General features: G+C 45.2%; 1 protein-coding gene across 2 annotated transcripts; it reads right to left on the bottom strand.

The window, feature by feature from the left end:
* Positions 1 to 1567: 1567 nt before the first annotated feature.
* Positions 1568 to 25357, bottom strand: LOC101333827 (uncharacterized). Of its 2 annotated transcripts, XM_073796328.1 has the most exons (6): positions 25146 to 25357; positions 22056 to 22182; positions 16621 to 16665; positions 7932 to 8161; positions 4950 to 5076; positions 1568 to 3692 (listed from the first exon to the last, which is right to left on the bottom strand). In XM_073796328.1, the coding sequence occupies exons 1-6, from the start codon at positions 25176 to 25178 to the stop codon at positions 2476 to 2478; spliced, it is 1779 nt and encodes a 592-aa protein (XP_073652429.1). In that variant the 5' UTR covers positions 25179 to 25357; the 3' UTR covers positions 1568 to 2475. The 2 variants fall into 2 exon arrangements, with proteins under 2 accessions (XP_073652429.1, XP_073652430.1); XM_073796329.1 differs by lacking the exons at positions 4950 to 5076; positions 7932 to 8161; positions 16621 to 16665 and adding exons at positions 6198 to 6207; positions 18800 to 20157 and having other exon boundaries at positions 1568 to 3146.
* Between the last annotated feature and the right edge of the window lie 102 nt (positions 25358 to 25459).

Below are 25459 nucleotides of genomic sequence, written 5' to 3'. Positions count from 1 at the left end.
CTATGTCACATTTTGGTAATTCTTGCAACAATTCAAACATTTTCATCATTATTATATTTGTTATGATCTTTCTCAGTGGTCTCTGATGTTACTATTGCAAAAAATTGTGACTCACTGAAGGCTCAGGTGATGGTTAGCATTTTTTATTTAGGAATAAAGTACCTTTTAAATAAAGTATGTCCATTGTTCTTTCAGACATCATGCTATTGCACACTTAATAGACTACAGTATAAACATAACTTTTATAAGCACTGGGAGACCAAAAATTTCATGTGACCTCCTTTACTGCAATATTTGCTTTACTGCAGTGGTCTGGAACCGAATCCACAACATCTGAGGTACGCCTATAGTGAGGCTCTTTGTAAGAGATGGTGGCTGAGCAAATGGAACATGGAGACTGCAGCAAAGGTTCTCTGGGCTGATAAAAGTGTAGGTGGAAATTGTGCAATGAGGAAGTCATCATCTATGGTCTTAATAAAATTTCCATGCAGAGATGATCCTAAAATTTAACTCCAAGTTTAATGGTAAATATTGATATGAAGATTTTTAAAACTGGTTTTAATATTTAAGAATCTCACAATAATTTCAGAGCCAAAGAAAGATTAATCAGCACTTTGTATTTTCTGAATTCACTTTAGATTATCAGGCTTCAATAATGTCATGTTGCATAATCTAAGTGCTACTGATTTCTCACTATACCTGAGAACAATTATCACATCCTAGATACTGCAGTTCCAAAAGTATTGTAGTTTGTAACAGCTGTGCTCTCTTGAGGGTGGTCTTTGGGCCTACAAAAAAACCCTGACATCCAAGGTACTTATTAGGACCACAGATGCCAGCAGTCTTTCCCAGAATGCCTTGTACATTGTATGGCTTTTTCTGACACCAAATATGTCATTCCATCACCAATTCTCCAATTCTCCAACACCAACTGGGTATCCTACAATTCAATTCAATTCTGACACTAACTACTTGGAGTTAGTGCAGACCCCACCCATTAAGGACTCAGTCCCATAAGACTGCCAACCACAAAATGGGTCCCAAGGCTACCCCCACTTCTGCCAAGTTGACTACAAATCTGGTTTGATAATTTGCTAGAATGACTTATAGAACTCAGGAAAATGCTATACTTACAATTACAGTTTATTATGAAGGACACAAGTCAACAGCCAGATAAATTGAGGTCCAAAAGAACCCCAAGCACAGGAGCCTCTAACCCAGTGGAATCAGGGTATACCCCCCTTCCTGGTTGGATGTGTTTACCAACATGGAAATTCCCCAAACCCTACTGTTTAGGGATTTTTTACTAAGGTATCACTACATAGGCACGGTTGACTAAATCACTGGCCATTGTGACTGAACTCAATCTCCAGCTCCTTCCCCCCCCAGATGTCGGGGGTGGGGCTTAAAAGTTCTAACCCTCTAATATCTGGTGACCAGCCCCCATGCTGAAGATCTGTACAGGTCTCCACCTTGAGTCATTTCATTATCACACAAAAAAACTCTTATTACTCAGGAAATTCCAAGGGTTTTAGAAGATCTCTGCCAGGAACTGGGGACAAACATCAAATATTTACTTTTTTATTTTACCAGACAGGAATACAGCTTAGACAAAAACTGCAGTAAGACAGACTTTCGTACACCATACTGTTCCCTGAGACCCTCATGAAACCTGTCCACCTGTTCACACTAGCAAAGCCAAATTCTATTTTCATTTTGTTTTTCAAATTCTGTTTTCAACTACCCCACATAGTGAATAAAACTGTTAAGATTAAAGGTGACTTAAACAATAAGATTTTTATTATTGTACAAATCAGAGCAATATGCAGCAGATCGTTCCCAGGTTGGCGACTTGGAGGACAGAAAATGTTTCAAAAGTTTCACCCCTAAGACCAACAATGCCGTGAAGAAGGAAAACTTTACAAGCCAGCAGCAGTTCCCAGACTGGGTCCTTTGGTCCCAAACTGGGTCAGGTCCATGCCATAACTAGTTAGAGAGAAGGGAATGGGAACTCCCTAGGGGTTTCGACTACGATTTCCTCTAGAGAATGGGAGAGAGAGTACAAACATCTGTCTTCTCTGAGCATGCTGTGGTGACTGATGCACACTATGAGGACCTGCCAGATGGTAGAGGCGAGTTGACTTCTGCCACAGAATCTGGCAGTGACTTAATTATGGCAAGGTTCCTGAGCAGGTAAAATATGAAATACTGCTCCTGAAAATTTCTCACATACCTGGAACTCATGGCAGATTGCTCCTCATAGAGGCTCTCTAGTGCTATCACACTGAGCAAAGAGACAGCAAATTCCCTGAAGTTCAAAGGCCATTATCTTATGTAGATTTCCTTATACAGAAGGTATTTTTTCCACATTAGCTGAATTCCTAAAACTTAGAACTGAGTTGTGAGATTTTGGTGTTGAATCAGAGCAGACTGGTAACTGAAGGCTTTCTCATGTTGGCTGTACTCTTGAGGCCTTTATCTAGTGTGAAGTTTATGGTGCTGAATGAGGCTGTAGTTTTGGCTAAAAGATTTTCCACATTCACTGCATTCATAAGGTCTTTCTCCAGTGTGAATTCTCTGATGTAGAATGAGGCTGAAGCTTTGGCTAAAGGATTTCCCACATTCCCTGCACTCATAAGGCCTTGCTCCTGTATGAACTCTTCGATGTTGAATGAGGCTGGAGCTTTGGCTAAAGGATTTCCCACATTCACTGCACTCATATGGCCTTTCTCCCGTGTGAATTCTGCGGTGCTGAATGAGGCTGGAGCTTTGGCTAAAAGATTTCTCACATTCACCACATTCATAAGGCCTTGCTCCTGTGTGAATTCTCTGATGCTGAACAAGACTGGAACTTTGTCTAAAGAGTCTGCCACATTCAGTACACTCATAAGGCTTTGCTCCAGTGTGAATTCTCTGGTGCCGAACAAGTTTGGATTTGCAGCCAAAAGCTTTCCCACATTCGGCACACTCATAAGGCCTTTCTCCAGTGTGAATATGCTGGTGCTGAACAAGTTTATATTTGAACCTGAAGGCCTTCCCACATTCACTGCATTCAAAAGGCCTTTCTCCAGTATGAAGCGTCTTGTGCCGAAGAAATGTGTGCTTGTAAGTGAAGGTTTTCCCACATTCACTGCACTCATACAGTCCTCCAGAGTGAATTCTTTGGTGCTGAACAAGTGTACGTTTGCAGCGGAAGGCTTTCCCACATTCACCACACTTGTAAGGACTTTTTCCACAGTGAAAGGCCTCCTCACAGCCAGTACTGCTGTGTATTTTCAGTACTGCTTTGGGAGTGGCCTGGTACTGGAAAAGGCCCACAGTGTCCTTTCCACCCTTCCCACAGGTGAAAGGCTTCCCTGACAAATAGATTCCATAGCTCTTCACAAAGGAGGTCCTGTTCATACCCTTGCTGCAGGGTTTTTCCCCACTGTGCTCCTTCTGGTGTTGGTCAAGATCTGCCCTGAAACAGAATTGTTCCCCACATGCTACACATGTACACGATTTCTGTCCAGTATATGTTCCTTGATGCTCAGCCAGGTACAAAACGTCCTTCATGACAGGAACACACATCTCACAGAGATGAGCTTTCTGGGTTGACAGATCTGGCTTTATAGTCCTGATTTGTGGCATTCTTTCCTGAGAAACTCTCTGTCCTGAAGGAGCCTTGTCATTCTCTATGCCACACAAACAACCTGAAAACAGAAAAATGCTAATGAAGTACGTGGGGACTTCACTTTGGGGACTGGTGGCAGCCGCATCACAAATATGTGTCTGACACACCAAAGAATGAATACGTGAGGTGGTTTTCAGGATGACAGAGTTGGAGTCAGGACGAGGAAGAGGCTGTTTTGCAGTACTGGGACTCTAAAAGTTTACAGAAGTAGGGAAGCCTCACAAGATGAAAAACTTTTAAGAACGTGATGCAGCAGAGTGAGAAGAGGCAGGCAATTTTAAACTCACTCCTCACACCTTGAGCAGTGCTTTAGCTGCTGCTAACATGTGAGTGTTGTACAGAAATTTTTGTCCAGGGATAGAAAAATCCATTTGAAAATGACTAACTGGTTTTCAAGGACTATCAAGGATATGTGCACACCACCTGTTACATGTGAGCCAACACTGGAGAACACTGCAGATGCAGCAGTAGAGAAGAATAGGTAACAGGTGGAGGAAGGAAAGTTGGGTATAGCCAGGGGCCAGAAGTCAGAGTTAAAGTGACAAGCTGGCCAAGTATAAAGAACGGGGAAGAAGAGATGGAAATGAGGTGTGGCACACAGCAGTGGCACCAAAACACTAGTTTGAACAGGTTCCTGGTATGATGTGAACACAACCCTGATGTCATGTCCTTGCCAGGTCCCCTCTAGCCCATCGTGCCACAGTGGGCCATTCTATGAAGCACCCAGGACTCTCCCCTGCAACCCACATTAACTACATGAGACTTAGAAAATTCAAGTCCTAAGGGACAGACAGGACAGGCAAGTGGCCAGTTCCAGCCCAAAGAAACATCACATAACAGAGCACAGAAAAGAAAAATAAATGTTACAAAAAGAACCTCAGATGAGGGTATCACAAACACAGCTCATGGTGCACCTAACTAGTGCCTATGCCCAGTGACGTACAATTCTTGGCACAGGCAGGCATGAAAGAACAGTCAGAAGAAGGGAGCAAAACCTAGGAACCATGGATCTGGAAAGTCACCCAACTAGGGAGGAGGTAAGCAAGATGGACCCATTTGGCTTCCTACTAGGCTTCAGAAAAGCAGGTATTAGGTCTCCAAGGAGAGAAAAGGGCAGTGCAAACAACCCAGCCCTAGCAACAGCAGCACCTTCCAAAGGAATTAGGAAAGGAAGTAGTCCCCATGGTTTGGATGCAGGAAGGACAGAGCAGCCCCTAAGGAAAAGCAGAAAGGCAAAGTCTAGCCCAGGTCATAGGGGTGGGTGTGCAGGCCTTACCCAGTGAGGATATAAGTGTAAAGATCTCCAGCATCACATCATGGTACAGGTGTCTCTGAGCCTTATCAAGGAGACTCCATTCCTCCCAGGAGAAGTACACAGCCACATCCTCCAAAGTCACACTGCCCTGTCATGATGGGGACAGATGAAACCACTGGTCCTCTCTCCTGAGGACCCACAATCCATCCTGCACACATCCAGCCCATGCCCAAGTTTCTTCCAGGCTCCCTACTTCAGATGAGACACCAGAACCTGATGCCATTGGTACTGCTCTCTCCTCATGGTTCCACTAATCACTGTGCCCAGCCCTCAGCAACTACAGACAGGTAGGCAGAGAGATGCCATCAGAGAGATGCTCAGGGACAGAACTGCATGGCTCCATCTCTTCCTGCTGGGCAATTTCCAGGGGGTCTTCCATATCATGCCTCACAATAAAATGTGGAGTCACCCATCACCCTTAAGTCCCCTGTACCAGGGCCCAGGTCCATCAATTCATGCTCCCTCTCTCCACATGTACCTCTCTCACGTCTCCAGACCCAACGGTTGCATCCTCGCAGCCACTGCCAACTCTCTGTCCCACACTATAGTCATCTTCCTAGACTCACCCCAGAGAACCTGGCAAATTCAAACAGAATCCAATTCTACCCAAGACCTCTGATGGATCCCAACACAATTTGAAGGCCTTTCTGCCTGTTTCTAATTCTAGCTTCAACATTAGTCATACAGAACCATATGTGTATTTCAGATACCCATAACCCTCTCCTACTTCTAGGTTGTACTCATTCCCTCAGCAGCCACAATCCTCTTCTCTCCACCTAACCCTCATTAAAATCCCAGCCACAAAGCTACCCACACTAAGCATAGTGATTCTCACAGATAACCACATTTGCCCTTATGTTATATACATTATCTACTGAAACATCCCACCAAAACTCACCACAAAATTCTAGCAAATGCATCTTATCTCTGTTAGTTCTCTGCCTCTGCATCTGTCGGTCTACTCTTCCTTTGGAAGTCTTGGACACCTGCCAACACCTCCGGCCCCACACATACTCGCTTCACGGCTATTTCTCTCCCACGTCTGTGTTTATGATGTCCATAACCCCCAACAAGGTGCCCAAGCAATAGATCAATTCTTGGAACTCATACACTTCTTTCTGACCTGCTAGTAACATTATCACCATGGCCTGAATTCCACCTTCTAAATACAATCCATAGTTCCACACTGGTGCAGACACTAGCCACCACTTTCAGATGTCTCCATCCCGAACCACACCCCAGATTTCCAGACCTCTGTTCTGCCCACCTGATGTCACTACTCCTTTGTTTTCTGAGAAATCTCATAATTTTAACACAGCCAAAAACAAAATTCCTGATATCCCCAATGAAAATCACTCTTACTACTGATTATCTCATCTCAGTTAATGAAGCTTCCAGTCTTTCAGCTGCTAAGACCAAAACTTTAGTGCCATCACTGACTCTTACCGTTCTCTCTCCCACCCTCAAAATCAGAAAATCTGGGCAGCCCTTCTTTTTTTTTTTTTTTTTTTTTGCGGTTCGCGGGCCTCTCATTGTTGTGGCCTCTCCCGTTGCGGAGCACAGGCCCCGGACGCGCAGGCTCAGCGGCCATGGCTCACGGGCCCAGCCGCTCCGCGGCATGTGGGATCTTCCCGGACCGGGGCACGAACCCGTGTCCCCTGCATCGGCAGGCGGACTCCCAACCACTGCGCCACCAGGGAAGCCCTGGGCAGCCCTTCTTAAATAATGGATCCAGAATCCAACCACTTCTTCCAACTCCACAGCCACTACTCTGGTCCATGAACACGCACTAGGACTTCTGCAGTACCCTCCTCCCTGGTCATCCTTCCTCCTCCCAGAGTCTGTTTTCCACTCTGTAACCAGATGGAGCCTGTTTAGACCTAAGTAAGATCATCTCCCTCCTCTTTTCCAAATCTCCCATTACCTCCACAACAGATGCCCAACTTCTCAGACAGCCACATTACAAGACTGACTCCTGTACCCTTGCTCTCTGTTGCTAAAAGAAAGGAGACATGCTGTGCTCTGTTCCCAGTTTGTGGACACACTACCAAACATTTGAACATGCTGGTACTTGTTTCTGGGATAACCTTCTACACCATTTTTCACAGATGACCAGAAAGCAACTCTTCCATGAAACCCTCGGCCTGGACTAGAATGTGTCTAGAGGATTTCTCCCAGATCCCCAAACCCAAGGGCTGGGGAAATGGCAGGTGAAGAGTCCCACGACACCACAATCTCAAGTTCATACGAGTGAGATCCAAGCCAGTGAGGGCCTGGGACACCCTCCACTTCCCTGTGTAGGTTCCCTAAGTGCTTCCTCAGTCATGGGGACCTGTGGGCAGAAGCAAGCCATAAAGGTGTATTCCAAGGGGCTCAAAACTCCCTGTACCCCTCGCCAGCCCTGGAGGCCAGATGACCTTGGGCTAAAAGACTAAACTCTCTGCTTCAGACCTCAGTGCTGCCTCCTCCCAGTTCTATGTTGGACAAGGACTCAACCTCCCTGTGCCTCACTACCCTCATCACCCCCATTCCAATCTGTTCTCCCTCAGAGTAACTCTTGGAAAGCTTTTAAAACCCTAAATCAGACTATATCCCTCTTCTCTTCACAACCCACCATGGCTGCCAGGGTCCTCAGAACGGAGGTACAAACCCCTCAGCTTGACAGTGCAGGTGCGAGTCCACCTCACACTCTCCACTCCATGCAAATACAAGACAGTTCCAGGTTTCCCGAATCCTCCCTCCTCAGTCCCACCTCCAAGCCTTTGCACCTGCCGGTCCCCCCGCCTGTCACGCTCTCCCACGCACCATCACACTGTCAGAAACAGAGCCCATCCACGACCGCCTCACCGTCCTGGACAGAGCGGCCTGAGCTGCGGGCACGTGGGCAGGGGATCTAGTGTCTGGTGGGGTGAGAGGGTGAGGGCCCGGAGGACGAGCGTTTACCTGAGGCGGGTCCCTTAGCGCCGCCACCGCATTCGGACTCTGTGGGTGGAGCTGGGCCGGTAGCGGCGGGAGAACAGAGGGGACCCAGCCACGGCCGGCCTTATCCAGGGGCTGACGCGGGACACCTCGGGCGGTGTCGCTGAACTTCAGACCCGCCTCTGTGCAACGGGGACACCTCCACTCGGAACTCCTTAGTTCAGTCATCTCAGCCCCCACGGAGCGCTCTGGAACTAGAACAAATCCAGAGCGATTAAAATGGCCGCCACGAGGAGGCGGCCGGAAGTCCCTCTCCGATGAGAAGCGCATGCGCAGGAATGTCTTTACCCTGGCTTTTCATTGGCTTAGACATACTGCCTCTCGGCGCACTGTCCTCTAGGAAATGTAGTTCTCAGAGGTCTAGCTAGGGTTCCAGCTGGTGGTCCCACCCCCACAAATCCAGAAGCACTGCGAGGGGTCTAACTAGGCTGGAGAGGAGACTTTCGTTACTTCTTAGAGTGGCTGTAGGGAGACTTATGGGGAGTGTTGTCTGCAAGTAATCACTAAAAGTTTTCAGAAACACTATTTCAGACCCCATTAAGCATGTTCCCAGACGGTAAAAGTAATATTATAAGTGTTCCCAAAGTCTACAGATACATACTGGGCATATAACCTGAGAAAACCATAATTCAAAAAGAATCATGTGGGCTTCCCTGGTGGCGCAGTGGTTGAGAGTCCGCCTGACGATGCAGGGGACACGGGTTTGTGCCCCGGTCCAGGAAGATCCCACATGCTGCAGAGCGGCTAGGCCCGTGAGCCATGGCCTCTGAGCCTGCGCGTTCGGAGCCTGTGCTCCGCAACGGGAGAGGCCACAGAGTGAGAGGCCCGCGTACGGCTAAAAAAAAAAAAAAAAAAAAAAAGAATCATGTACCACAATGTTCATTGCAGCTCTATTTACAATAGCCAGGACATGGAAGCAACCTAAATGTCCATCGACAGATGAATGGATAAAGAAGATGTGGCATATATATACAATGGAATATTACTCAGCCATAAAAAGAAATGAAAACTGAGTTATTTGTAGTGAGGTGGATGGACCCAGAGTCTGTCACACAGAATGAAGTAAGTCAGAAAGAGAAAAATAAATACCATATGCTAACACATATATATGGAATCTAAAAAAAAAAAAAAAAAAAGGTTCTGAAGAACCTAGGGGCAGGACAGGAATAAAGACGCAGATGTAGAGAATGAACTTGAGGACAAGGGGAGGCGGAAGGGTAAGATGGGATGAAGTGAGAGAGTGCATGGACTTATATATAATACCAAATGCAAAATAGATAGCTAGTGGGAAGCAGCCGCATAGCACAGAGGGATCAGCTCTGTGCTTTGTGTGACCACCACCTAGAGGGGTGGGATGGGGGGGTGGGAGGGAGACGCAAGAGGGAGAAGATAATGGGGATATATGTATAGCTGATTCACTTTGTTATAAAGCAGAAACTAACACACCATTGTCAAGCAATTATACTCCAATGAAGAGTCTACAGATACAAATGAACAAACAATTCCATAAAGTCATTTGGACATAAAATATGTACATTGTTAGTGCCAACTAAAGAATGCTGCTAGCCAGCTGGATCTATAAGGATTGAGTCATTAGCCACTGCAGTCACTGATCCCCAGCACACGCTGAAGAAAGATCAGGGCAGAGATAAGGAATGAGGCACTCTGTGCTCTGGGAAAACTGGCAGAACAGGCTTTCAGAAAGTTACATTTTTTGAGGAGAAATTTTTTATGAACCTGGATTCTTGCATCTTCCCATACTTAGAAAAACACCAAAACCATTAACTAAAATTCCTCGTGACTAGAGGCATGTGAGATCTTAGTTCCCTGACCAGGGATGGAACCTGCACCTCCTGAACTGGAAGTGCAGAGTCTTAACAACTGGGCTGCCAGGGAAGTCCCCTGACCTCCCTTTTCTCTTCAGAACAGTTTCTCAGAGCTATCTGAGAGGCTGTCTCCTGGGCGGTAGTTCTCAGTAAGATACTGAATAAACTTGATTCACAGCTTTTATTTATTGTTCTTTACATGCACGTAACCAATGCAGGGGATATAGGTTCGAGCCCTGCTCCGGGAAGATCCCACATGCTGCGGAGCAACTGAGCCCCTGCGCCACAACTACTGAAGCCCACGCGCCTTAGAACCCGTGCTCCACAACGAGAAACCACTGCAATCAGAAGCCCACGCACCGCAACAAAAGGTAGCCCCTGCTCTCTGAAACTAGAGAAAGCCTGTGTGCAGGAACGAAGACCCAACGCAGCCTCAATAAATAAATGTCTTTAAAAATAAAAATAATAAATAATAATAATAAAAGAAAGGAAGAAATGCAATACATGTCCTGCATCCAATTTGTGCCTTAGGAGAGGCAGTCCATGGGCATTGCCGGGGTGAAGATTTTAGTGTAAGGGGTGAAGTCAACTCCAACTTTGAGGTCTTGGGTTGGGACAACGTCATTTGAACTGTTATCATCTGAGGTGATGTCATCTCCAGCAACAAGCTCCTGGGTCAGGATGATGTTGTCTGGGATGTTGGATGGGACTGTCCATTCTAAGAGGGTACCTGCTTGAGTTGATGTGGACCTCAGCATTTGCCATGTTTAGTTGAAACAATGGCTTCCTTGGAGGGTTGGAGCTTCTTGAAAATTGATAAAAGTACTCAGACCAGAAGCAGAAAAATCAAGTCACAAGAATGGTGTGTAGCTGCACTTGACAGGTTTTTGGTTTATTTGTGGAGGAAGTTTAGGTTTAAATTATAACTCTGAAGTGAAAAAGGAATGTCCTGGCAAGGCCTCATATTGTGGCGTTAATACAGGTTGAGACGTGTGATTTTGATTTAACTGTGAGACAAGAGATTCCTAGAGGTTCTTGCTATTTTTACCAAGGGGACAATTTTTAAGTAATGACCCAACAGTTTATAATAAATGTGGAGATGTGGCCATTGTGAGCCAGGTCATCCCATGCTAAGATTCTTGCCTGAAGTTTGCCCAAGGGTGTTGTCCCTTGGGTCCTGTGCTTTATCAGGGATGTCCTGGCTAAAGGATGGAAAGAAGCAACATTTCACTGAGCTCCACCATGTCTGATGGTTGGCAGTGCTGTTCATCTTCCACTGCAGTTCACTCAGTTAATCCCAAGGGGCTCTCCAGGTAGGCAAGGGGCCTGAATGGAGGTGACCTTCCAGCACCATGGAATCTGGCATGTAACTAAAGACAGAGGATGCCACCACTCCTACAGGTGGAATATGCCAGAGGTTCCAGGTTTGTTTCCAGGCTGTTTTAATCTACGGAGGCCTCAGTAGCTGTGCTGAGCTTGGACTGTGTTGTTTCCATGACTCAAAGTATGGTGGGCAGCTGAATACAGAGAGTCACAGGCTCAGGGTCTGTGAGAGCCTCTATTTCCAGAAGACACAGGAGGTAGACAGTCATCGGTGTTTTTTTTTTTTTTTTTCAGTATGCGGGCCTCTCACTGTTGTGGCCTCTCCCATTGCAGTGCACAGGCTCCGGACGCGCAGGCTCAGCGGCCATGGCTCACGGGTCTAGCCACTCCGTGACATGTGGGATCTTCCTGGACAGGGGCACGAGCCCGTGTTCCCTGTATCGGCAGGCGGACTGTCAACCACTTCACCACCAAGGAAGCCCCATTGGTGGTTTTAATGGCAGACAGCATGGGCAGAGAAGGCCAGCTTCTTGTATCAGAAGCCCTTGGTCAACTTACAGCCATCATGTGTCCAGACTCCAGCAGGTTTAAGGAGAAACGGCCAAATCCTCTATGGTAGAGTTTCTGAGGGCACTATCAGGTATGCCTGCTGATTTTAATTTGGAAGTAAAATTTGTAATGACGAATATGTTGGAGTAGCCAGAAAAATGTGTATTGTATCCCTCTTAAGATAGAAACAAACTGCAGTAGAGGCTATTGAAACAGGCACTGAACAGAACATGTCAGCCAAATCTATAGAGCAAAAAATATTCACCCGTTATTGATTGAACAGAATCAGTAAATTTTACTGGGTATTGGATATGGAACCTTGATGAACAGGACCATAGCATTAAGGTTGTAGTAATCTATCAAGTGGTGCTCATTTTTTTCAGATTTAAGAACAAGCAAAATTGGACTGTAAATGGAGAAGCAGTGGGGTATAATCACCATTTTATTACACATAAGTTTTAATCCTTGAAGGTCCTGTTTTGACTTACATGGGGTCACATTTATCAAGCCAATTTGTAAATGTCAAAGTCTTGATTTTAATCCATTTCTATTGTGCCAAAGCATCTATGCCCAATATGGAATTATCTGAAATAAATGGGTACTGTGACTATGGGAGACTGAGACAAGGTTATGTCAGGGAGGGAGAAATTTCCCCCTCTACTCCTCTTGAGTTCCTGTGGCTGGACTAATAATAAAATTGACACAAGGGACTTCCCTGGCCGTCTAATGGTTAAGACTCTGTGCTTCCACTGCAAGGGGCATGGGTTAGATCCCTGGTCCAGGAACTAAGATCCCGAATGCCGTGCAGTGTGGTCAAAAAAAAAAAAACAAAACCTGACACAAGACAGATTAACAGGACAAAAAGGAACACTTTAAATCATGTGCACTGAGGTCTCATAGGAACATGTCTCTTCCGTCAGTGTTTTTGTTCTAATCCCAAGTGTGAAATGTGAAACAAAATGGAGTCACTTATGTCAAGGCTTTTAAAATGGTGCTGGGGGACTTCTCTAGTGGCTCAGTGGTTAAGAATCCACCTGCCAATGCAAGGGACATGGGTTCGATCCCTGGACCAGGAAGATCTCACACGCCATGAAGCCACTAAGCCCGTGCACCACAGCTACTGAGCCTGCAAGCCACAACTACTGAAGCCCACACACCTAGAGCCTGTGCTCCGCAACAAGACAAGCCACCTCAATGAGAAGCCCGTGCACCACAACGAAGAGTAGCCCCCCCCTTGCCGCAACTAGAGAAAGCCTTTGCACAGAAACGAAGACCCAACAAGCCAAAAATAAATAAATATATTTACATATATATTTAAAAATGGTTGATGATAAATTTGATGTTATGTATTTTTTACTACAATACAAAGAAAATAATCTTTAAAAAAATACAGATAAGTCTTTAAAAGTAGAGAAACTAGGACTTCCCTCGTGGTGCAGTGGTTAAGAATCCGCCTGCCAATGCAGGGGACACGGGTTCGAGCCCTGGTCCAGGAGGATCCCACATGCTGCGGAGCAACTAAGCGCATGTGCCATAACTACTGAGCCTGTGCTCTAGAGCCTGTGAGCCACAACTACTGAGCCTGGGTGCCTAGAGCTCATGCTCCACAACAAGAGAAGCCACTGTAATGAGAAGCCCAAGCACCACAATGAAGAGTAGCCCCCACTCGCTGCAACTAGAGAAAGCCCGCGCACAGCAACGAAGACCCAATGCAGCCAAATATAAAAATTAATTTTTAAAAAAAAGTACTTGTAACGTCCAGCAAAACCCATCAAAAACATAAATAAATTAATTAATTAAGTAATTTTAAAAAGTGGAGAAACTATCCCAGCTGCAGGGATAAAGTTGCAGACATCAGAGTCAGAGATATGGCGGTATGATAAGGGCGTTTGATGGTTTTGAGATAACAGCTTTGTGCTAGGACGGGAGAGGAACCGTAGGAGCTAAGGACAGTACACGTCTGACAGCCAGTAACCTTAGTCCTGACTCAGCAAGATGGAAAGGTCAGAGCTGTCAGTCACAAAAAAACCTCTTTGAAGAAACTGGGACTTCGCAGATACCCTCAACATAAGCAGAGAGCATCTAGGGAGTTGAGAGTCCACAGTCCTACAACCACATAGAATTGAACTCTGCCAACAACCCAACCAAGCAAGAATCTGGTTCCCCAGAGCCTCCAGAAAGGAACACAACCTGCCAGCATGCAGGAATACCTGGAGCCCCAGGGACTGGGGGAGAGCTCTTCCTCTGGGTGACTGCATTAGTGTCCAGATGACTCCTTTCCACACTTGCATGGATGCTACCCCTGCAGTTACTGTCCTGGCATCAAACATCAATTTGATTCTTCTGACTCCGATTAAACATTATCCCTAAGTTATTGATGTGATGGTTTCTACTAACCTGGACTGGGTGATTATCCTCCTCACTCAGATGAAAGTTGGGATCCTGGGAAACTCCTCACTTCTTTGTTTTTTTACTTTCACTTCGCTCACTGGAAGAAGTCTCACATCCAGAGACCAAATCTTCAACCACCTTGTCCTAGCCAACTGCTTAGTTCTTTTCTCCAAAGGGATCCCTCATCAAATGACAGTGTTTGGACTGAAATATTTCCTGGTCGTTGCTGGATATAAACTTGTGTTCTATTTTCATAGAGTAGCCAGAGGGGTTTCCCTCAGCATTACCCGCCTCCTTGGTGGCTTCCAAACATTAAAGCTTTGCCCCAGTAGCACTAATTGGATGGAGCTCAAAATTAGAATCTCAAACTACATTGGCTTCTGCTGTTCCTTTTGCTGGATCCTGACTCTCCTAGTAAATACACATATTGCTATAAAGGTGCATGGCCCAAGCAATGCCAAAAGTTTAAGTTTGGGGCTTCCCTGGTGGCGCTGTGGTTGAGAGTCTGCCTGCTGATGCAGGGGATACGGGTTCGTGCCCTGGTCCGGGAAGATCCCACAAGCCGCCAAGCGGCTGGGCCCGTGAGCCATGGCCATTGAGCCTGCGTGTTCGGAGCCTGTGCTCTGCAACAGGAGAGGCCACAACAGTGAGAGGCCCACATACTGCAAAAAAAAAAAAATATATATATATATATATATATACATATATATATGTATATATATATATATATATATATATATATGTATGTAAGTTTGAAAAAAGTATATAAATACTGTTCTGGGCCCACTCCCGACAGACGTACAAGCTCTTAGCTTTTGACATGCCTTCCTCATTAAGCTTAATCATTTCTAGCTTCTGATTTAAAGTGAAAGACATGAAGTGATTCTAACATTTCACTGGAACACTGGAGGTTATTGTAGGGTTATTAGTTGGCCTAATTTCAATATTGTTGTGTCTCAGGGAATAGGGAGGCCAAGGAGAGAGAGAAAGACAGGGTAATGGCCAATCAATGGAGCAGTCAGAACGCACATTTATCGATTAAGTTCACCATCTTACAGGCGTACAGCTCATGGTGCTCCAAAACAATTACAATAGTAACATCACAAAAACAAAAAACAAAGTAACAAAAAAAACCAGCTGGGAATTCTCTGGCAGTCCAGGGGTTAGTACTCTGTGCTTTCACTGCCGAGGGCCCGGGTTCAATGCCTGGCCAGAGAACTAAGATGTCACAAGCTGCATGGCACAGACAAAAAAAATTTAAAAAGTAACATCAAAGATAACTAATCACAGATCTCATAAGAAGTATAATAATAATGAAAAAGTTTGAAAACTTGTGAGAATTACATGTGACACAAAGAAACAAAATGAGGAAATGCTGTTTGAAAAATGGTGCTGATAGATTTGCTCAGTGCAGTTTTGCCACTAAACTTCAATTTACTAAAAACAAATACAGTATCTGTGAAGCACAATAAAACAAGATACATCTGTAGTCTGCCTTAAAAAACAAATATATTTTTGAGAAAATTGATAAAATTCAGCACTGATAAATATTTATCACATTTTGAAATATTTTTATTTTGTGTGAGAAAGTTATTGTCATTATGGAAATACTCTTACATTTTAGAAAAGCATTCTCAAGAAACTATGCATTAAACGACACAATCTCTGGGTTTTAAGTAAAAGAACCCACTAATGTGCATGAGAGATGAAATGCGAATGACTATAAATAATGACAGAAGATTGGGAATCCATAAGACAGTCTTTTCTACTTTTGTATATATTTGAAAATAGCAATTACAAACAGTAGACTATATCCTGTATCAGAAATCTTATAAGTTGAAAAGCACAAATTTAAAAAGGGCGTAAGGAAATTTTATGCATCAAACCATCAAAATTGACATTTTTAATATATACATAAATCAATTATATATCAATTAAACTCTTTTAAGTTACAAATATTGAAACATCATCACTCTCTAATCATTTCTCTGTTTAGAATGATGTGATACTGCCAACTCTTCCCAACTCTATTCAGTGACATCAGGTTGGTAGTTTGAAATTGTTCATGGTATTTATACCAAAGAAACTGGCAAACACTACAAACCAAGGCTTGATTTATAGTATTACTGAATGCAGTATATTGAATGTCTACACTTAGAAAAGTGATGGAGAATATGTTAATAATGCTGATGAAACTTAAATGTTTGGTATAGGTGTCCATACACTGTGCATTCCATCAAAAAAAAAAAGTAAAAAATAACAAAATATTCTTCCAGTATTCAACAATGATTCCATGCAGCAAAGAAGTCACTCACATCATTGAAGAATAAGTAAAATACCAACATGTCTTTGTTGTTTGTCTTATTGTAACTAAAAAGCAAATAGCCAAATTCACAAAATAGAAAATAGGACAAAGAAAAGAATAGACATCTTACTAAAGAAGATATACAGCAAACACATGAAATAATGCTAAACGTTGTAAATCCTTAGGGAAATGCAATTAAAACCAGTGGATTACCTCTACACACTTATTTTAAAAGGGTAAAATTAAAAAGTAACCTTACCAGGTATTGACAATGGTGTGAAGGAATTGGAAGTCTCACACACTGCTGGTGGGAATGCAAAAAAACACAAACATTTTAGATTACAGTTTGGCAATTTCTTAAAAAGTTATACTATTCACCTACCCCATGACTGAGGTACTGCACTGAGTTATTAATACAAGAAAAATGAAACATATCCATATAAGTAATTGTAAACTAATGTTCATATCAGCTTTTATTTATAAAAGCTAAACACTGGAAATAACTGAAATACCCATAAACAGATGAATGTATGAACATAGTCAATTATACATGGAAGAGAAAGCTTCCATTTCTAAGCATTCTTAGAAATAAGAATGTTCATGTCAGTACAATGAATTATTCTCAAAGTAATTATGTAGCATCAATGAAGCCAGAAAAAAAAAGTAAACACTTTATGATCAATCATAACATTCTAGAAAATGCAATCTATTGTAAAGGAATGTAAATAAATGGTTGTCTGTATGGCCAGGGAGAGCAAGGAGACTAGAAAAGGGCATGAGGAAAATATGCTGGTGACAGAGAGCTCATTATCATGATAATAATAATGGTTTCACAAGTGTATACATGTGAAAACTTATCAAATTGTACACTTTAAATATGTACAACATTTCTATGCCCATTATACCATCATGCAGGTTTAAAAAGTGGTTCATAATAAAAATCTAAATATACCACTCTTCAGAAAATTACTCCACTACCTCATTCCTCATGCCTTGAGGGGCAGCCTCTCCTCAGGGACAGGAAATACTGGCAAACAGTGAAGGCCATTTCCGGCTGAGTCAAGAGGACTGCTGGTTGGGTCACAAAAACCACATGCCTGGACCACAGTATCTCACCATCCTTCTTCTGTTGCCTGTATAGCAATGGCCTTGAGGTCAACAGCTCAGAAAGGCTAGAGGAATCCCCCAAAACCCTTATTTTGTCTGCCAATGACTTCACAACATAAACATACCTGGAGGTCCTGAGATTTCTGGACACACTCATCCTGCAGTCATTGTCAGTTGAACATTTGTGGATGTACCTTTAGAAGTGGTACGTTCCACGTAGCTTGCTGCAGTCTCCTCCACTCCCTAGTAACCAGTGTTTCTGTACCAATTGTGGTCTTCCCTGCCCCTGCAGCCTTACAACTATGGACACTAGCCTGTGGAATTCCAGGTATCAGGGTATATATGGTTGCTTTGGAGGAGAACTGGGGTTAAGATTTCCCTCAGTAGTGCTGGCCATTGTGTGTTATCCCCTGTGGGCAAGAAAAAAAAGAATCCATGTTGTCTCCAGAAGCACTAGAATGCACAGAACTCTCGTATCCAGGCAAAAAATTATAACAAAGTATTCTTTCCTAGGAGGCCTTGGCAACAATGCAAACTAGGCCAAAATGAAAGCCTTATATTTGGCCATCATACCATGTCCTCTGAGGCACCCAAAGTTTGGATCTCCACAAAAGTCATTTATCCCTCAAGTTGACGGTCCTATTGTGCTTTCAAACTATTCCACACAGTGAAGAGCATTTCCAAAATTAAGGTGCTTAAACAAAAAGGTCTTTACTATTACACAAACCAGAGCAACGTGCAACAGGCAATTTCTAGTTGGGTGACTTGGAAGCTGGAAATATTCATCACAACTACCCGAGACCAACTGTGTCCCTGAAAAAGCTAGTTCTTCTCTGCAAGCTGCCAGCAGAACTCAGATAGCGTTCTCAGGGCCAACACAGGTCAGGTCCATGCCCTAACTTGTCAGAGAAAAGGGAATGAAGACTCCATAAGGGCTCAGGATATTCACGATTTCCTCCAACAAATGGGACAGCACAGAGGCCAGTTGCTCTGAGCATACTAGGCTTGTGACTGATGCCAACTGTGAGGGCCTGCCAGATGCTAGAGGTGAGATAGTTTCTGCCACAGAAACTGGCAGTGACCTTGGGCAGGTTACACATGCTTCCAACACATCCGTGAAATTTATGGTGAATCAATCCCTAGTCTGTGGATATCTCAACATGAGATTCGATTCATGCAGATGGTTCCTCACAGAGGCTTTCCTCCAACACAATGATGCTAAGTAAGAAAGAAGCACATTCATTGCATGTGCAAGACTTTTTCCAGTGTGAACTCTTTGGTGTTGACCGACGTTAAATTTGCAGGTAAAGGATTTCCTATACTCATTGCACATGAGCTCTCCTGTGTCGAAGGAGACCAGAGCTCTGAGTAAAGGATCTCCCACATTCACTGCAATCAAAAGGTCTTGCTCCAGTGTGCACCGTCTGGTGTCGAATGAGGTGGGTTTTGCGGCTAAAGGATTTCCCACATTCACTGCACTCATAAGGCCTTTCTCCTGTGTGAACTCTCTGGTGCTGAATGAGGACAGATTTCTGGCTAAAGGCTTTCCCACATCCACTGCACTCATAAGGCTTTTCTCCAGTGTGAACTCTTTGGTGTTGAATGAGGACAGATTTCTCACTAAAAGATTTTCCGCATTCGCTGCACTCATAAGGCCTAACTCCAGTGTGAGCTCTCCAGTGTCGAACGAGGTGGGTTTTACAGTTAAAGGCTTTCCCACATTCACTGCACTCATAAGGCCTTGCTCTAGTGTGAGCTCTCTTGTGTCGAAGGAGGCCAGAACTTTGGCTAAACGATTTTCCACATTGATCACATTTATAAGGCCTTTCATTAGTGTGAACTCTCTGGTGTTTAATGAGGATGGATTTCTGGATAAAAGATTTCCTACATTCACTGCACTCATAAGGCTTTTCTCCAGTATGAACTCTTTGGTGTTGAATGAGGTCAGATTTCTGGCTAAAAGACCTCCCACATTCACTGCACTCATAAGGCTTTGCTCCTGTGTGAACCCTCCAGTGTCGAATGAGGTGGGTTTTACGGCTAAAGAATTTCCCACATTCACTGCACTCATAAGGCCTTTCTCCAACGTGAATTTGCTGGTGCTGAACAAATCTGTATTTGCATTTGCTACACTCATCAAGACCTTCTCCAGTGCAGACTCTCTGGTGGTGAAGTATATGAGTGTTGCCAAAAACTTCCCTGCATTCAATCCACTTGTTATGACTTTTTCCATTGTTTAAGGCCTCCCCAGACTCAATGCTGCTGTGTGGCTTCTCACTGTTGGGAGTGGCCTGGTGCTGATGAAGTCCCAAGGTAGCTAGGAAGTCTTTTCCATCCTCCCCACAGGGGAAGGGCTTCCCTGACACATGGAGTCTGCAGCTCGTCACAATCGAGGACCTGTCCACATCCATTTTAAGGTTTTTCTCTCCATTGTCATGCTCCTGATACTGGTGAAGGCTTGCATTCAACCAGAAGCTGCTGGACCCCCCACCAGAGTATGGTTTCTGCCCAAGATATGCTGCCTGGAGCTCAGTCAGCTGCAAAATGTCTTTCAAGACTGAGACACACTTCTCACAGGGATGAGTCTTCTGGTTTGATGGAACTGACTGAGAAGTCCTGACCTGTGACTCTCCTCCAGAAACACTCTGCTCAGAAGGGATCTCCTCATCCTCTGCTCCACACTGACAATCTGAAAGCAGAGGAATGCTAATAAAGTGCTAATGAATCCATGGGAATGTTTTCAGGATGAGGCACTAATTTGAAGGGAGGGCTGCTCTGCAGTACTGGGCCTCTAAAGTTCACAGAAGGGGGGTAACTTTCCAGGACAAAGGGCACAAATACAGGGTGTAAAACATGGAGGAGAGGCAGTATCACTTACTCCTTCCTCTGCCAACAGCCTTCAGCTAGATCTTGTCAGCTGGGAACATGTCCATACTACGCAGAAAGATGACTGTGTCCAGGCCCAGGGAAATACAATTGGAACTGTGTAGCTGGTGTTCAAGGACTATTTAAGAATGTGTGCACACCTCACAACACTTTACAGGCATATGTCATTATCATGGCACTTTGCTGTATTGCCCTTTGCAGATACTGCATTCTGGTTTTTTTCTTTACAAATTGAAGGTTTGTGGCAACCTTACATCCAGCAAGTCTATCGGTGCCATTTTACTAACAGCATTTGCTCACTTTGTATCTCTGTGTCACATTCTGATAATTCTCACAATCTTTCAAACTTTTCCATTATTATTATATTTGTTACAGTGATCTGTGATCAGTGATCTTTGATGTTACTACTATGACTCACTGAAGGTTCAGACAATGGTTAGGATTTTTTAGCAAAAAAGTACTTTCAAATTAAGGTAAGCATATTGATTCTTAGGCATAATTCTACTGCACTTAATACACTAAAGTATAATATAAATATAACTTCTATATGCAGTGGGAAACAAAAAAATTCACGTGACTCACTGTATTGCAGTGGTCTGGAACTGAACCCACATCTCCAAGGTGTCTGGATAAGCGTAAGTCACTGTGGGAGAAACTACAGATGGTGCAGTGGAGAGGGACATGATGCATACAGCTCTGAAAGGTGGGGACAGTCAGAAACTGGAAATGACAAATCAGAAAAGTGTCAAGTATGCAGAAGAAAGTGTAGAAATAATTTGCCTCAAGTGGCACTTGCACCAAAACACTGGTGGATACAGGGTAGGTTCCCGGTATGACTAAACACAGCCTCATTTTCATGCCCTCCCCTCGCCCCCCCTCCAGTTGCCAGTCACCAGGACCAGGTCTCCTCTGAGACCAAATTACCATGTTCACCCTGTAAAGTAATCAGGGCTCTCCCCACACACCCCCTGTTCTGTAACTACGTGAGACTGGAACGAAACAAGTCCTTAGGGAAAGACAGGACATGTGAGTGGTCAGCACTGACTCAGAGCAACTCAGGAAACAGCAGACCCCGGGAAAGGAAAGACTATTACAACAAAATCCCAAAACAGGGTCTTTCAAGAAAAGCTTATATATAAATAGTGCCAATGACAATACCTGCAATCCTGATATAGGCAGTCACAAGGAAGTCTTAAAATTAAGTTCTCATCACAAGGAAAAAAAATGTGTAACTCTATATGGTGATAGATGTTAACTAGACTTACTATTGTGAGCATTTTGCAATATATACAAATACCAAATCATTATGTAATACACCTGAAACTAATATGTCCTATGCCAATTACATCTCAAAAAAAAAGAGGAAAGGGGAAGAATCTGGGACACAAGGTACCATAGATCTGGACACAGTCATCTAGCCAAGGAGAGGACAAGAAATGTGAGCTCTATTAGGCTGACTGCCAGACTGACTCCCAGACACTTCCCTGCATTCCTCGGGGTATCAGACGTTGGGGCTGCTTGAGGAGTACAGTGCTTGGGGCAGTGTACACAGCTCAGCACTGACATCCACAGCACATATGCCAGGTAAGTGGGGAAGTTAGCAGAGACAATGGTCTAGCCATGGAATGGAGAGAGCTGCCTCTTGGATGGGGGAAAGACAGAGGACAGTTGAGGACACTGGGAGGAATATGAAGGCCTTACCCAGGGATGTTGTAAGTTCAAAGTTCTCCAGCATCACATCATGGTACAGGAACCTCTGTGCCTCATCAAGGAGCCCCCACTCCTCCTGGGAGAAGTAAATGGCCACGTCTTCAAAGGTCACACAGGCCTGCCATGATGGGTACAGTTTGTTCCATGATCAGCTTCTCTCACAGGACCCCAAGTTCTTCCACCCACCCACTCATACCCTGATCACTGCCCCCCGCCACTTCCTCATCTCAGAGGAGATACCAGGCCCTGGTGTCATTGATGTGAACACTCTTCTCATGGTCCCTTTGATTACCCTGTCCACCCACAGCACCAGGCAGGTGGACAGACAGATGATATCTATGCTCTGGGCCTGGCACACAGGGAAGGACTACCTCTTACAAGGCAATTCTCCTAGGATGTCCCAGATCATGCCTCCGAGACATAACCAAGGGTGTGGGCTCACATTTTAACCTTATGTCCTCAGTGCCAGGGCCCTCAGGCCATCAGCTCACACTCCCTTTCCACATCACTCTTTGTACAACGTCTCTCTCAGTCACCACCTCTTTCTTGCCCTGCAACACAGGCATCTGCCTCTCCTTCCTACGTGTCATGGAACACATGGCATATAGAGTGCTCAGCAAATTCAAGCAGGATCCAACTACCCAGACCTCCATTGGTCCCCACTGCCATTGGCAGTCCTGCCTGACTCTGCTCCTTGCTTCAACCTCAGCCACCCAGAACCACTTGTGCATCTCATACAGTCATGTCCCTCTTCCACATGAGCTACACTTGATGTGCTCTCCCGTCACAGACTTCCTCTCCTTTCCTAACCATCCTTCAAAATAGAGTCCCAGACACTTTCCACCCCAGGTCCAGTGACTCTCCCAGATGACCACTTGTGCCCCTTAAACTAAGCCACCAACCTGACTAAAACCCCCCAGAAACAGAAGGTCACAGCAAAACCCTGGTGAGCCCATAGAGCAGTGAATAAGCAGTAGACCTGGCCTCACTGTCAATCTTGCCTCAACTGCTCCTTTGCCATCATTTCTGTCTCATGTGCACTCATCCCTCAGAAATCTAAATCACCTAGTAGCTCATCCTCTTTCCCACACTGTTCCCATGACCACTTATCTCCTTCACCTATGTTTGTGATGACTATCATCCTCCACCTTGGTGCCCAAGGACAAGGCCCAGCCCTCAGACCCCACTCTCCCCTTCCTGGGCTATTATTAACACTATCATGACCAAGACTATTGCCACTAAATGTGACCCACAGTGTTATGGACTGAATGTATGCATCCCCCCAAAATTTGTTATGTTGAAGCCTTAACCCCAAATGTGACGGTAGTTGGAGGCATGGCCTTTGGGAAGTAATCAGGTTTAGATTAGGTTGTAAGAAGGAACCCTTATAAGAGGAAGACAGGCATCTCTTGCTCTGTCCACCTCCTTGTACCAAGAAAAGTCTACGTGAGGATACAGGGAGAAGGGAACCATCTGCAAGATGGGAACAGAGTCCCCCACTAGGAATCCAACCTGCCAATACCTTGATTTTGGATTCCCAGCTTCTAGAACTGTGAGAAATAAAAAGTATTCTATTCTAGCCGTCTAAGCCAAGACACACAGCTCCACCCTGGTCCACATACTATCCACCACCTTCTTCAGGTGTCTGTCCTGAAACCCTCCCCAGAGACCTAGACCTGTGTGTCCAGCTGCCCACTTAATACCTCTACTGATTTGTTCTCTGAAACATCTCATACACTTAACATGACCAAAACAAAACCCCTAATACTGATTGAAAATTAATCCTGGGGCTTCCCTGGTGGCTCAGTGCTTAAGAATCTGCCTGTCGATGCAGGGGTTAGGGGTTTGATCCCTGGTCCGGGAAAATCCCACTTGCCACAGAGCAACAAAACCTGTGCACCACAACTACTGAGCCCGCGCACCACAACTGCTGAAACCCGCGCACTCTAGGGCCCACGAGCTGCAACTACTGAAGCCCGTGTCCCTAGAGCCCATGCTCTGCAACAAGAGAAACCACCACGATGAGAAGCCCGCACACCGCAATGAAGAGTAGCCCCCCACTTGCCACAACTAGAGAAAACCCAGGCACAGCAACGAAGAGCCAACGCAGTCAAAAAAAAAAAAAAAGAAAAAAAAAAGAAAATTAATCCTACTACCAAATTCCAGATCCCAACTGATGGAGCTTCCATCCCTCTGGCTGCTACACCCCAAAACCTTACGGTCATCCCTGACTTCTACTTTCACAAAATCAGAAAATCTGAGCAGATCTAATGAAAAAACTGAATTCAGAATTTTAATCATGTCTACCACCTCCAAGGTCACCACACTGGTCCACATCATCAAGACTCTCCTGGACTGGTTACAGTAGCGTCTTCCCTGGTTTTCCTACCACCTTCCTCACCCCCCGCCCCATTCGGTTCTCCATTCTGCAGTCACAGGAAGCCTGATAAGAGCTGGGTCAGATCATCTCCCTCCTCCGCTCCAAACCTCCCATTGTTCCCATCACCTGCAGAATAGACACTCAACTTCTCAGAGGGCCATTCCAGGCCTGACTCCTGCCCCCTTGCTCTCTGTTCTCATGAGAAACAAAGGAGACTTGAGATTCCCTTGAACTAGCTCAGTCTCCCTTGCAAGCACCTGCACATTCTGGTACCTATACGCGAGGCAACCAGTCTAACACTCTGAAGAGCTTCTGGAAAACTTCTGAAAGCCTAAATCAGGAGAGTCCTTTTCTGTTAACAAATGTCAATGCTCCCGGCCTCCTGAAAATGGCAGCCTGGCATTTCAAGCGCGACTCTGCCTCACCTTCTCTGTTCCCTGAACACACAAGGCAGATCTCGGAGTTCCCGAATCCTCCCGGCTCAACCCGACCTCCAAGCCTTTGCACCTGCCGGTCCCTCCGCCTGTGACCCTCTGCAACGCGCCGTCACACCGTCTGTCAGAAACAGGGCCCCACCCACGGCCGCCTCACCGTCCTGAATACCGGGGTCTGGGCTGCGGGCACATGAGCCGGCGCCCCACACTCGAGGCTTTAGTGTCTTGTGGGGTGAGGGCAGTGAGGGCCGGAGGACGAGCGTTTACCTGAGGCGGGTTCCTCAGCGCCGCCGCCGCCATCGGACTGTGGACGGGGTGGGGAACGGCGGGAGAGGAGGGGGGACGCGGGCACAGTGGACCCTACCCCAGGCCTGGCGCAGACAGCGTCTCCTCTCCGACCTTCTCGGTCTCGACTCGCCGCTGTGGAACCTGAGACGGAGCGAACATACCCCAAGCACCTACAAAACGACCGCCACGAGGAGAATGCCGGAAGTCCTGCCCCTACGCGGTGCTCTCACAGGGAAGTGCCCTCCTCCTGAGCTTTAATTGGCTAATCGTCGAAGGCCCCCGGCGCAGCGTCC

Source organism: Tursiops truncatus, chromosome 19 (assembly GCF_011762595.2).
Source record: "Tursiops truncatus isolate mTurTru1 chromosome 19, mTurTru1.mat.Y, whole genome shotgun sequence".
NCBI lineage: Eukaryota > Metazoa > Chordata > Mammalia > Artiodactyla > Delphinidae > Tursiops > Tursiops truncatus.
This window is presented reverse-complemented; position numbering and strand designations above follow the sequence as displayed.